At 41.2% G+C, this 14,928-nt stretch overlaps 1 protein-coding gene across 2 annotated transcripts in view; it reads right to left on the bottom strand.

Annotated features, from left to right (window-relative positions):
• The window catches only part of MBP (myelin basic protein), a 182,661-nt gene that overhangs the window by 48,932 nt on the left and 118,801 nt on the right, over window positions 1-14,928 (bottom strand). The window contains exon 4 of one of the 2 annotated variants that reach the window (XM_083187763.1): window positions 488-918. In XM_083187763.1, the coding sequence (XP_083043889.1) occupies window positions 488-918 (431 nt within the window). Of the gene's footprint in view, window positions 1-487; window positions 922-14,928 lie in introns of both variants that reach the window. The other variant, XM_083187762.1, reaches the window with a different exon arrangement.

Here is a 14,928-nt window from a genome sequence, read left to right on the forward strand (position 1 = left end):
CACTTACAGTAGATATATTTCTAGCAGTATAAGGCACCAAAATGGATTGTTAAATGTACTTGATTGAAGCACAGATGTATATTTACTAAAATGAATGGATTGCAGAAAGCGCATTGTCAGTAATCACATTTATACCTGCACCCTATTTAGGATGATTGCTGCTAAAGCCACATCCACTAAAACAAAAAAAAAAAAACATACACAAGTTGCATTGGGAAAAAGAATCCAAATCAACACAACAACTAGATTACTTTCCGTCAATAAACAAATTGCAGTCTCATTCAATAAACAGTGGTGGGTTACCTGTCGAAAACCATTCAACACAGCACAAAATGATTACAGTGTTTAGTGAATGAGACAGGTCTTGATTAATTGAATTACTTGCCACTTAGACAACATTTTAGTTATAATCTAACACAACATGTCCTCTGGGCCCCCAGTTCATTTGTCTTTTGCTATCTTTTTTTCTCTATTCCTCAGTGCTCACCTTTCCTGATCCCTTCCTAGGAATATGCCTGTCACCGCCAAAGAACCTGCCCAATGAGTCCAGAAGGCCAGGTTCCCTGTATCTCCCATGGGCGCCATGGCCATGCCTAGAGCGATCATAAGTGCTTGCTGAAGCCATGTGTTTTGATCCCTGACCGCGAGACAGTTTCTGTGATGCCATCAAATCCGTTTCTGGCGAAGTAGTTCCACTTTCCTCCGGGATGGTTTGAAGCTCATCTGACTCAGAGGGCCGATCTTTGAAGGTGTTGTCCTCCCTTCCTGGAGCATCTCGGGAAAAAAGGCGGATCAGATGTGGGCGAGACGCAGCGTCAGCTGGGTTGGCATCCTTCCAATCATTCTTGGTTTCTTCTGTGCTTGTGGAGTCAGTCACCGCCGTACCCTTGGACGAGGTGCCATTGTTCTGGTTCACATCTGCTGCAAATAATAAGAGGGAGATGTGAATGCCGGGCTGTGAAAAGAAAACAATGATTCCTTCTTCTCACTATCCTCATCTAGCTATTTCATGCAGAGCCCACAGAATATGTTCATGGCATTTAAAAGTAAAGAATTAAAAGAGAGAACCGGGAAAACCTAAGAACTAAATGTTACTTCATCTGTTTTCTTAGTTTGGTACATTTCCTGTAGCTTGTGCCGACCTAAATAGCTGTGGTTTAGACAATACAATATTTATGCAAGAGACGTAATTAACCACTATTAGGAAATACTTGTAAAATTCAAAACTAATTATGAAATGATATCTTAAATAGATAAGCAAGTGTAAGTTGGTAAATCTGCAATCCATGTCTACACTGCTGATGCTAAACGAAACCACTTACATATACAAGTACGAAGTTCCTCCAGTCATTTGGGAGTTAAACACAGCATGCACTCAATTTCCTTACTGAAACAAGCTGAATGACTCCTAAATCAACATTTCTGTGAGCACTGGATCATATAGCCCCATTAAAGCCCTTTGCCCACTGTGATCTGGCTTATCAATACGCAATCTGTGGCACATCACATAACAAATATCTATTTCCAAAAAAATAGATTTTAGTCAAAAATAGATTCTAAGCATGTGTATAGGCCAAAATGAATAATAAAATGGCTGGAATTCATAAGGCTTAACTTACGCACAGGCTTTTACTGAATGGGAGATTCAGGGTTTTAGACAATACGATCAGGTATACAGAGTTTTCCTAATGCGGCCTGTGGGCGGGATGTTCTAACGCCCCCCCCCCCTTTGCCGCCCATCGCATACATAATTATCGCATTTGCTCTAACATATGCGATAATTATGGCAAAAGACAGCTCTTACATTTAAAACTGTCCTTTGCGGTGAGAGTCAGCGGGTCCCATCGGCTCCCCCTCCCTTCCTTACCCGGCGCTACTGCTGCACCAGGCTCTCCTCCTCCCTGCACCCGGAAGAGGATGTCACAGGTCCGGGCAGTACAGCTCTGTGCTGCCCGAACACAGGTGAGGGGGGGTTGGTGCGGGGCGGCGGTGGGTCGCGGTAGAAGCCCATAGGCTTTTATGGGGCATCGCCAGATTTTTCTGGCGATGCCCCCCGTCGCAGTAACCCAGCAGGGGATGCTTAGAGCATCCCAAAAATGCGGTAAAAACCTGATAACGAGGTTTTTACCACATTTTTAGTTTAGAGAATCTTCCCCATGGTCTCTTAAATGATAGCAGTGTCAATAAGAGCAGGCACTTCAGCTTACAACCCATGCAATATCATCATTGCTGATAATTGCTCAAAAAGCATGGCTTATGGGGAAAAAAAGCCAACAGGGAAGACATATCTTAACATTTATTTATGTGACACTGTTTAAAAGACAATACACTGTACTTAAAAACAGAACACAATCAGTATTTCTGGTATATCTATAAAATAGTTGGAGTATAAAAATATAATCACCCCAACCCAATGTAATGGTATAAAGAAACCTTCATTTAAAAATGTACCAGATCAAGTTTGCCATTATAAAAAATATAACAGTATGCATTTGTATTATATGCCGGGTACACTGCAGTATCGTGATTGATATTAGATATTCAAAACCACAGTAAACGTAGGAGGAACAGGCAGAAAATAGGATAATGGAAATATTGTTTCAATTGATAACATGGGAGTATAGCAATTATAGGGATGAGACACATGACTGATTCTCTATAAAGGGTAAGAAAAACAAATGATCTTGCCATATAACAGCCAATATGTTGGGAACTACTCCCAATAGCTGAAATATAAAAAGACTTCTTATTCTCTGCTTTTGTTTTGCAGATAATTGCAGGACCTGACTTTTTTTTTATTCATTTCACCAATAATTGTAGTTTGATTTGCTCTAATAAAAACGTATGCCCCTTTTAGACATACTACCTGGGAATTACCCGGCATTTTCACTGCTGGGTCATTTTCCTGGGTGCAGCCTGCACCCTTTCACACTTACAGCAGCAAATTACCGAGTGAAGCAGTTCTACCTGGTAATTTGCTGAAAAACTCAGGTTTTTCTTATGTCTGAAAGGGTCAACCCGGGCCGTAAATTCTGGGTCCTCAACCCAGGTAAAAAAGTGTCGGAGAACCGGGTTTTAACACCCGGGTTGACCCTTTCAGATATACCAAAATTCCGGTTTCATGCGCATTCATGTGCAAAAACCTGGGATTTTGGAGTATGTCTGAAAGGGGTATAAGTTCTCACTTGTATTTAAAAATCAAATAAATCGCTGAGGCAGCTGCTATGGGAAATGAGGCCAAATGTGGTAATTGTGTCATCAACCCAAAACATACAACATAAATATTTGATACTGTTGTGTCTACACACATCTATCCTCTAAAGGTCACCAAACAGCCCTGTTTGGCAAACCACATACTGCAGTCTTTTGCATGCTGGGGGCCACCCAGCACAGGACACAGCCGCCCAGCATGGAAAGGCCCACCCTTTACAGTAATTGCAATATAAGTGCGATCGCATTACAGAAATTGCTGCAGATGCAATGACTATGGCCAACACCTGTCTTTGCAGCCTGGCTGAGAACGCAGGTGCACCGATGCTATTTTTAGTTTCGCAACAGCTGCAGGTGGTTTAACACGGCCGCCACCAAAGCAGTCATGCCTGCATTGCCCGGACTACGTTGTGTCACCGCCCCCTTAAGACCGGCGCTCTCAATCAAAATGTGATTCCATCCTTCTGGGATGTGATCGCACTTTGACAAGCTGCGCACCTCGGATACTGAATCAGGCTGATTATCAGATAAAATACCCATCTGACTGACTCAACACATATCTTATCCACAAACTAAAATAGTGGCCAGGATACATGTTGTCCTCCTCTGGGGAGAAGGCATTTGTTCTGGTTAAATCAGTGAAACGTGTCAGGTGTGCTTCACCAGCAGTCTCCCCGTTGGATTGGAACTTTATTACACCATTGGATCTTCAATCGCTTTCCAATTCCATCTTTTGGTATCCAGACCAGACCTCAGGACCCTTTGCCTTAACACCTTCTGCCAGATGACTACCTGTCTCCACTTCAAGGACTATTTGCTCCCAGTGAGCCATCAGTGAGTGTTGAGACTTTTTATACCTCAAAGCATTGACCCACAGTGTCCTACCCAGATGTCACCTATAGGAACGGGACCTATTGTTTTATGATCATCCTGTGAGAGACTGCACATTGTCATTACTACTTGGTTTTATTAATATCTACATCCTATCAGCTCTTAATAAATGGTTTTATTTATATATCCCGTGGTATGCTTTTAATTCCTCCTCTCTATCAGCGCTGTGATTTTTTTTCCTTTTGTGTCATTTATCTGTGGGAGTAACGCCCCCACTCTCTCACCGCAGCTTGGAATCTGAACCCATCTCAGCGCTTGTACCACCCCTAGGGGGACCATTGAATTTTATAACTTAAGTAGTGTTCACTCTACAGTGCAGGCTGTGCGCCATTAGGCGAACAGGGCACTTCTGCTCGTGCCAGAAAAGGAGGGGTGGCTGGCCAGGAAGGGGTATGGTTTCATCTTCACAGGTGTACATCAAAGTGCTCCCTTCACAGTGAATAGATGCTATGTGCACGATCATGATATTTGCTCATGGATGGTGATCTTCAAACCACAAGTTCCCACCCACTATGGCCGGCAGTTGGAAACAGCAGAGGGAAGACTATTACTGCAAGTTGATGCCATAAGGGCAGGGCACATTTTATTAAATAAAAATTGGGCAGGGTGCGGTGCCCTGGTAAAGCAGCATAACGTGAACAATATTAAGCACTGTGTACAATAGCCCACATCCAGTATATGATTAAAAACATCATAACAGTAAGTTACACAACAGTGGTAGAGTTGAGCTACAAAAATACAACCTCTGTACATGAAAATCCATACGATGTAACTAAGCGGTCTGTACAAAACCACCATTGTATGTAAAACATGGTATCTTGCATATTAATAAAGTACAACAGACTCCCTTTGTTTGTTAAAAATAGCTACATGCGATAATACAAAGAATATCTATGCCACAAGAACATTTTTTCTTCTCGGCTTTGAGGGAAAACGGAGTCACAAAACTATTAGTTATATTAATGGTTTTTAGTATAATTCTTTAATAAGAAACCTGAATCTAAAAATACACACACTCTCAGGATTCAGGAAGATAACCTTGCAAATAGGAATGTATAGCTAGGGACCGTCCACAGACATTTTGTCTGCTGCTTTCTTATTTATACATTTTATTGTATGAAATTGTTTTATTATATGCTCCACAGAAAAGAAAATGACATACAGACCTGTATATATATATATTAAAAAAAAACTGCTTCTGTAGCAGTCAAACCAAGTTAATTTCTATTTGTATAAATTACTTTTAGCAAGTAGTCCAAGATTTAGGGCAGTACGGATGGTGTAATGGTTAGCATTACTGCCTCACAGTGTTGAGGTAATGTGTTAGATTCTCACCATGGCATAACTGTGCGGAGTTTGTATATTCTCCCCGTTCTTGTGTGGGTTTACTCCGGGTTCTCCTGTTTCCTCCCACAATCCAAAAAATATACTGGTAGGCTAATTGGCTTCCAACAAAAATTAACCCGGGAAAGTCTGTGTGCGTGTACATGTTGTAGAGAATATAGATTGTAAGCTCCACTAGGGCAGGGACTGATGTGAATGGACAAATATTCTCTGTAAAGCGCTGCGGAATATGTGTGCGCTATATAAGAAACTGTTAATAAATAAGAACAACTCCTAGTGGTGCATGTGTAAAATGATATACAGTATTGACTTTCTTATTAAGCCAACCTTAAAAGCACCTTTTACTATCTAAACCGGAACAGCGCTGCGTTCTCTGTGTCTCTTTAGTACTTATATGAGTAAGTACTCATATTTTGTCTTAAACTCAAACTAAGACTACCCAGTAGAGCTATGGGGATACTTTCCAACATCGGAAAGAATCCCGTCAGCCCATATTGCCTGTGCACACTGGAGCAATGTTAATGAAGGACAGAATTTGTCCTTAATTTGCATGAATGATGTCGTTAGCGATGTTTCTAGATTTGACATGCAGCACATCAAACCTTGGGCCTGATTTAGAGTTGTTTGTTCATAAATACGCATTGTGCAACCCCAAATAGCAACAAAAATGTGTACGGATCGGAAACAAAATGGTGGAAATTTCGTAAGATGGGAGTTCTATTTTAGATGGGATGTTGCTATTGACAAGCAATTAGAATCTATTTATTATTTATTTAGCATCTTCTAGAAGATACAAAAATTGTATCTGATTGTTTTTTTTCGGAACAAATGAAGGTTTGATGGCGCTGAACTTGTGTGTCCGTGGAATATAATCTTGTGGTGTAGAGATATGAAAAATAATAAGACAAACCAAGTGTGAGGTGATCTCAAGGTGGAGATGCTTTTTTGGGGGAAAAAGAGCACTCAATAGGGAAATTCGTACCAAAACTCACTAAATAGTGGTGTGTTATAAATATATAACGGTATCTTTATGGGTCCACCCGTGCAGAAAACAATAAAGACAATACCAATGATGGAGGACAATATACAGACTGTGTACCGTACTCACTGAATGTACAGGAGCATTAAAACATACAAAGGTATCTTTGTCAGCACATCAGAAGTAACAATTTCAATAGCCAAAGTGGGTGCCTACCATACTCACTGTATCGGTAGATAGGATAAACACATAACGGTTTATTTTAAAAGCCAGGTCCCTCTTTCTCCAATGGAAGTGTGAACCTCATATGCAGAGGTATATGCAAAAAAGGAGGACAACTGGTCTCAATAAAATAATTTAATATTGAAGCAGCTGCTATGTGGACAATAGGCCAATAGCCACAAACAGATGGTCCAAAAATACAACAAATAAAACGAAAATCGAATAAAAACACTCACTTATCGGCTGATAAGTGAGTGTTTTCGGAACAAATGAAAAAAAAAATGGACTGCAAAGGGCTAAATAAAACAATGGACCTTCAGGTCTTGGGTATTTTTTTGTTGAAGTACAGTAGTTTGACATCATACAGAAAATCATTCAACCAAATGATTATATAATTTTATTTAGAATCATCATGGCTCTCAAAATTAAATTGATATTCTAAATGTTCTCTAATTAATAACGCAGTGCTCATAGAGGAATATATACTTGCTGACCTTTGGGCTGTATACAGTTCCACAGCAGCAGGTTGCCAACCTCTGTACAAAACCTACATTGTTTTCAGACTGTTTTGCAGTATAACTTTCTTTTAATACCCACAGAAGTTTTATTTTAATTTCTGCTTTAGTAAAAGATGATTTGAAACTTTCTGAAAACTTTGTGATGTAATGAGCATATAATGGAGTTCAGTCACTCGGTTGGAGCCTATGCCATGTGTGGTGCTTTCACATTAATGCCATTTATCTTCTACTACCCTTTGGAGGACTGAGCAGCTCCCCATGGCTCACAAAATATGAATATATTCCAGAGTATTTTTCCATCACACTGTGCCCTTTTGCTATGTTGTTACCAATGACACTTCTAATAAGCAACATGATGAGCAGCTCTGGTGATTGCCTTAATGTGTCACTCAAGCTGCGGCCATTCTTACAGATTAATGTAAAAATATCAAGCAAATGAGACACTTGACCACTGATCCAGGAAGCTGCAAGATCATTTTTATCCTGTCCAGTAAAATAGAAGAGCATGATTGGCATCTGTACATTACCGTTCTCCACAATGGTAAAAGCAGAGCTATATGCTATAACAGATCATACTGTGTATTTATATTTAATATACCGCATAAATGGCCACTTTTCTGGCCCTCATTAAATGTTAAACGTAAAATATAGGTATACATAGCTGGTCATACATTATAGAAAGAGAAGAAATGTTATTCAATAGAATATTTCATATCACAGGAAAATTGGATTTGGAACCTTTTGCCCTCCACGTGTTGTTGAACTATGCTTACCCATCATGGCTTGCAACAGTTTTAGCATTCTGGGATGTGTTGTTTAACAGCAGCTCAAAGGTCATAGGTTCCTTAACCCTGCCCTAAGCACATTCATTCAGAAACCCCACAGTGACTAGCACAGACCTTCCTGATTAGCCAGACAAGTACAACCTTACAGGGAGAGCCCCAGGTCTATAAGCACTCTAAGTAGGGTGACCAACTCATCCCTTTAATCCGGGACACATATTACACAGGTTCTGTGGCAGTTTAAAACCAGGTAAAATTGAGTCTTGAGGTGTGGCAGTTTAAAACCAGCCACAGAACCTGTGTAATTAATATGTGTCCCGGATTAAAAGGGATGAGTTGGTCACCCTAACTCTAAGTGAGAAATTGTGCCACAGGTGCTCACAGAGAAAAGTCTCTTAAATTTAGTGGGAGTTCCTAGGAATTGACAAAAAGGCGGTCTTCCTTATGGGCGCATTAAAGAAGTGTCACAGGTTGTGCCGGTGAAACTGGTTGCATACACAGATGCTCCACCAATCCCGCAGGAGGCCACACTCAGACAAAGCAAGTGCACCTGCCATAATGCTGGTGGAACCTTTGACGGCACAAATGATGGTGCCTAAAGAATCACCAATCAAGATGATGCATAAAGAAGCACCATTCTGTATTTCAGCTTCTATGGATGTGGACAGTGGGCATATTGGGGTGTACTGTAGGTGTGCGCTCCCGGAGCATAGCCATGCCTTTTTGGTCACCCACCTCCCCGAACTAACTATATATATATATATATATATATATATATATATATATATATATATATATATATATATATATATATATATATACACACAAAATTCCAGGGGGTGCGGGAGGCACTCAAATAAATACAATAGCCAATAGGGTAGTAAGAAAAACTGTGTATTGAAGCGCCGAGCGCTTTCGGGAATAATCCCGTCTTCAGGACGCAATTTACACATTTACACCTCTCCTGTGTAAATTGCGTCCTGAAGACGGGATTATTCCCGAAAGCGCTCGGCGCTTCAATACACAGTTTTTCTTACTACCCTATTGGCTATTGTATTTATTTGAGTGCCTCCCGCACCCCCTGGAATTTTGTTCAAATACTACAGGGAAGGCACCTTGTTGTTACTTTAGGTGAGTGCCGGCATACTCGTGGACTTGTATATATATATATATATATATATAAAATACCATTGAAAGATACTCACTAGAGGTGACCACAGTATAATCCACTTATGTTAGGAAGAAACCTCTTTAAAAGTAATTGCACATCTACAGTATATTTAATAGGGTATTGCATTTGGGTACAAAAGCAATAACTGATAACGGAGCAGGAAAAGCTAAAAAGTAAGACAGCACAAATGGCGGCTAATGGCGTGCACTTTGTGATCAGCAGCATAAGGTGTCCATGTATAGATGTATGCACTGAAAGCTGTACACATGTCTTGACAAAGGCTCAGTTGGTGAGCCGAAACGTTGACCAAAATGGTGTGGCAGCGTAATTAAATAAAAAAGGAACAGTGAAAATTTCTTCAGTCTTTATATATAAATATAATCACCAGCATATTAGAAAATGGTACCAAGGATGTCAGTTTATATATATATATATAAAAAAAAAAAAACTATGAACTGATACTGTATATCCCTTAAACTACATATTTATATATGTGTAAGAACCATGCAACTAAGCAGCTAATACTGTACATATCATACACATAAGTCAGGCAGCATTAAATTATTTAGTTATTAACCAGATACATTTTTTATCCAAATAAATATGAATAAACTGCACAAAAGTATCAGGACATTAATCTACAACATAATTGAGATATAAATGCAGCAGAGATTTCATGAAACCGAAACAACTGATTACATTTTTATGAATATGGGAGAAACTACATTAAGTGCTGAGATTCTTCATTCCACCAAATGTTGCAAAATGACAGTCATTGCAGATGCTACACACACACACACACACACACACACACACACACACACACACACACACACACACACACACACACACACACACACACACACACACACACACACAATTGAAAACTTGGAAAAATGTAAGCAAATGTGTTAGATCAGCTTTCATACAATAAGTATCTGAATACCACCTATATGTTTAATTGAACTTAAATTGCAAAGGTTATATACAGTTTTTAATAAAAGCACAACGAAAAGCTTTGGGATACAATTTATATGTGGCAGATCCTGTTTTTTTTTTTCAAATGTTATTTTGTCAGGTTCTGTGATAGAGGTTGTTACACACTGGTTAGCACAGCTGTGTTACTAAGTAGCTCTGGGCCTCTAATACGATTCTAACCCAGGATGTTATCTGCATGTGTGTTTCCAGTGGATGCTCACCCAGAGTGCCAACAGAATACTGGGGTCTATTTAACCTTGCCGAAGCATTTTATAGTGGTAATAAATAAAAGATTCAAAATAATAATGATGTGGTGGCGGCAGCTATAATGTATATAATATAACTACCTTAAACAAAGTATTGTGTAATCTGTCAGTTCTGATATACGCTAACCCTTTCCTGGTCTGTTCTAAAGGACATCGGTTGCAATGAATGGTTCTGCTGTATGTGCTGTTCTACAAGGGTGCAGCCTACGGATTCGAAACAGAGTGGGTCCAAACCTGCAGCAAATCCTCCCTATTGTTAAAATACTTCTGGTTATGCTTAATGTTGCTAGAACTGGAAAGAAGCTCGCGTAAAACAAAAAGACCCATGGTTCAGTACTGGTGGGATTTGCTATGACAGAAATTCTACAGCTATGAGAAGAATGTGGCTACAATCCAAACAGCCTGCAGATTTTCTTTTTCCAATTGTTAAATAAATAGATTCTGCCGGCCCACCCATACAAAATCAAAATGTTTCTTTGTTTTCCCAGACCATACATATTTTAGCAGCCTAGGACACGAAAAGGACATGAAGAATATGCACTTTAGCTGTTTATAGACTATAAAATCTACTTGGAGTTGTGTTTCTTGTGCTTGAATTGATATAGAATTGCCGTATTTATATGAAGCAACACAAGAGTCTTCAATCCAAGTGAAAATGGTTTAGTTTGCCTAGTTTATTTGCATATACTTAAACATAAAAACACAAAATTTTTTTGTAGTCAGCCAATATTAAAATGAATAATCTTTCATTTAGAATGACATCTCCGCCACTGGCCAGTATTCAATGCTCTTGATTCACCGCTTTTTTCGGTGAACAAGGCTGTTTTTCAGCGAAACGGTGAATGATATTCGCTGTATTCAATGTTCACTGTTCGCCGAAAGTGAACAGTGAATGCTGGCCAGTTCTCCATTTGAGTCGCTGCAATTTGCTTGTGTATTTCAATGGGGTTTTGACACTAATTCGCTGAAAGTGTATTCAATGCTAAATTGTAGAACTGCTTTCACTGTGATTTTCGCTGAGTTTCATCATTTTGCATTCAACATCTTTTTTTAGGTGAACTGCAATGTGTACTTTTCAGTTTTTTTGGTGTACAAAATTCAGTTTATTATTTGAAGAGTCTTGCTATTTTTATTAAAAAACATGCAGCACATAAATATATTTTTTTATTTTAAATTTTTTCATGACGTATGCAGGGGGATTGGAACCCGCACATTAATATTCACTGTGCTGGGTCAGCTCATTAAATATGCACGGAGCGGGACCAGCTCAGCACAGACTGCTGTCTGGCTCCCTCTCTGCATTGGATATTTGTTCCCTGCTCCGGCCGCCCTGTCCCCCTCCTGGCTGTGCAATGCCGGCCGCCCGCCATCATGCCTGGCGCCGTCGTGACGCCATATTGGGGTATTTTGCCGTCAGGGGCAGCGAGCCCCTGAGGCGTTGAATACGGTGCACGGCAGGGCAGGCGGCAAATCTAAATGTTAGCAAAAGTCCAGCAAGCGCAGGCTAAAGCATTACAGCCAGAGCAATGAATACTGTCCACTGTCTTTTTTACAATGCACTTGGCAAATATAACAATTTTTGCTAACTGCCATTTTAGGCTGCTCATTTAACACTACCCTGATACGTCATATCTGCGCTCATCTATTTAATGTGAGCAACACTAATCTACGATACTATTCTAGAGGTCTAATGCTAATAAAGACCACATATTGCCCTCCAAGTTCTCACCTGTGCCACCAGCTCCTTCTTGCTATGTGGTCATACTACTGTATATATAAATTATAGTTTTAAAGACTGCTGAATAGGCCAGTTTATATGGTTGTACACAGGGTTGCCTCTTCACTGGATTTAACTCACAAAACATACAGGGTGGCCCTTCTTCATACTAGAGAGCTGCACTATTGTATGGGTTTATCAGGCTGCCTATCACCATAGACACCAGCATTATAGACTGTGCAGGACAATAGCTACAACCAACATGCATCAGGGCACCCGTTTCCTACCTTGCTTGATCGGGAGGCGGGTCCCTCCTTATCGCCCAGTAACATTTGGAAAGAGGATGCTGGCCACTAGAATGCAGAGACTCTGGCTCAGTTCCGGAGTCTTTATTTGCAATGGGGGTTATTCAGTCCTGAATGCTAGGCTGGGAGTTCACAGCCTGGCCGATTATAAATTGACTGTGCATGCATACGGATATTAGCACATATGCTCGATGCCATCCTGCGATAAAATCAAGCGTCTTTTTTTAATTGCAAGTCGTTTGCACATTTCTATCGCACTGGCCGAATAAGTCCTGGGTTACACACAGACTGCACAGTGGAAAAATCATTAGATGGTGAGTGATTTGCAGCTAATCGCCGATCTGCAAAATGTTCACTAGCCTTTCGCAGCCTTGTAACGGGTGGGATTTCACTCTGGCGGAGCGAAGGCTATCTGCAAATGTACTAAAGGCGAGATGTACTAAAGGGAAAATGCGGTAAAACCCCCGTTTTACCGCATTTTCCTATGTACTAAAACCCGTTCGCAGCGGTTTCGCAGGGCAGGGTATCGCCACCTTTGGGTGGCGATACCCTATAGAAGCCTATGGGCTTCTTTTCGCCGCCCGCCGCCTCGCCGACCCCCCCTTTCCCCCCTCCCTTGGGCTTACCTTCTTGCAGGTCCTCCAGGACCCCGGAAGGTAAGCCCTTCCTCCCCCTAGCAACGCAGCCGGACGTCCTTCCGGCTGCAGGGGGAGGAGGAAGCGCCGGGGACAGCTTGCTTAGCTGTCCCCGGCGTGGATGCTGCAGAAGCCGGCTGGGAGGTGACGGAGACCCCCCGCACACCACAGTACAGGTATCGCGGGGGGGGGGGCCTCCGTCACCGCATCGCGATGCCAGCCGCATATGTTAGTACATATGCGGCGGCATCGCGGCGGGGGGGGCGCGAAGGGCGGCGATGTATTTTAATACATCCCGCCCTAGCAGAGAAGCGATTAGGTCTGAATAACCCCCAATGTGTGGTGTCATCTTCTTGAAAGTATCTCCGGGAAGGATGGCACAGGCCACAGGTATACTCTGGGGAAAGGGAGGCAGTGGACCTGGGCCCCCGCTGGTCCATTCCAGCAACCCAGGCAATTAGTAACCGCTGCCTCCCCTCTCTGTGCCCCTGGTTTGATGTAGTATTCTCTATGGAGTACAGGGGTTCCCAAAGTTTCTGAATCACGGCACCCCAAAACATTAGAATTTTTTTCCTGGCACCCCTAAGCTAAAGGTTTCTCATTGAGAAAGTCAGAAACAAATAGTTAAAGTTAAATAAATAGTTTATCTTTACGATCAGATTCCTTACGATCAGTTATGTGGTAATGGACAGGATTCACTTCTATTTGTCCACAATGTCACTATTATATTGGACATAAAAAGCTTAAACCAACCTAGGGCACCCTGCAAGTCCCCCAAGAGTGCTAAGGCACACTGGGCCTTATTCTAGTTCACTCTTTCTGAGAAAATCCTTCTTAGATGGACAAAACCATGTGCACTGCAGGGGGGCAGATGTAAAATGTGCAGAGAGAATAAGATTTGGGTGAGTTATTTTGTTTCTGTGCAGGGTAAATACTGGCTGCTTTATTTTTCCACTGCAATATAGATCTCACTTTGAAGTAAAACCCCACCCAAATCTAATACTCTCTGCACAAGTTACATCTGCCCCCCTGCAGTGCACATGGTTTTGTCCATCTAAGAAGGATTTTCTCAGAAAGAGTGAACTAGAATAAGCCCAACAGTTTGGGAACCACTGGAGTAAGGACTAGTTTCCTACTGAATTTTGTATCCTAGTTGCTGTAATTCTCGGCTGGTTTGTTACAAATGCTGTAAGACATCATATACTTAGTAGTGCTATTTATATAAGCAAACCTTTATATACATATAAGTGGAGCTGTCAGTTTGCAAATAAAAGATTAAAGGCAGATAAAAGGGGGGCCCCTTCTACACACAAATGCAAACCAAGACATGTTAATATGTGTTCCACAGGAATATTTAAATCAGGGGTGGGGAACCTCATGCAGGCTTTGCCGGGAGTCAAGTACAGGGGAATTCTCGCGAGAGGTTGGTAGTTCTCGCGAGATTCCTCTTGATCAACAGCAGCAGGAGACTGTCAGTCCTATTCAGCGGCAGCTGCCGGAGCGGGCGACGGCTGCAGCAGGACAATTTGTAAGAGAAATTTTTACATATGGCCCCCAAAGGATTTTTTCCCTATACAAACGGCCCTTGGCACAAAAAAGGTTCCCCACCCCTGATATAAATAATAGACAAAGAACTTTGGTCAACTGACTGTATTAGGCATCTGCAATGGGGCGAAAAAGTATTTGGACAGCCACCGATTGTGCAAGTTGACCCACTTAAAAAGATGAGAGAGGTCTGTAATTTCCATCATAGGTACACTTCAACTGTGAGAGACAGAATGTGGGAAAAAATAGGAAATCACATTGTGTGAATTTTAAACCATTTACAGGTTGAGTATCCTGTATCCGGACATCCCTTATCCGAATTATTCCAAAAACCGTGGTTTTTGGAATCATTCAAATTATTATTA

This window comes from Crinia signifera, chromosome 5, assembly GCF_055691185.1.
Source record: "Crinia signifera chromosome 5, ASM5569118v1, whole genome shotgun sequence".
NCBI lineage: Eukaryota > Metazoa > Chordata > Amphibia > Anura > Myobatrachidae > Crinia > Crinia signifera.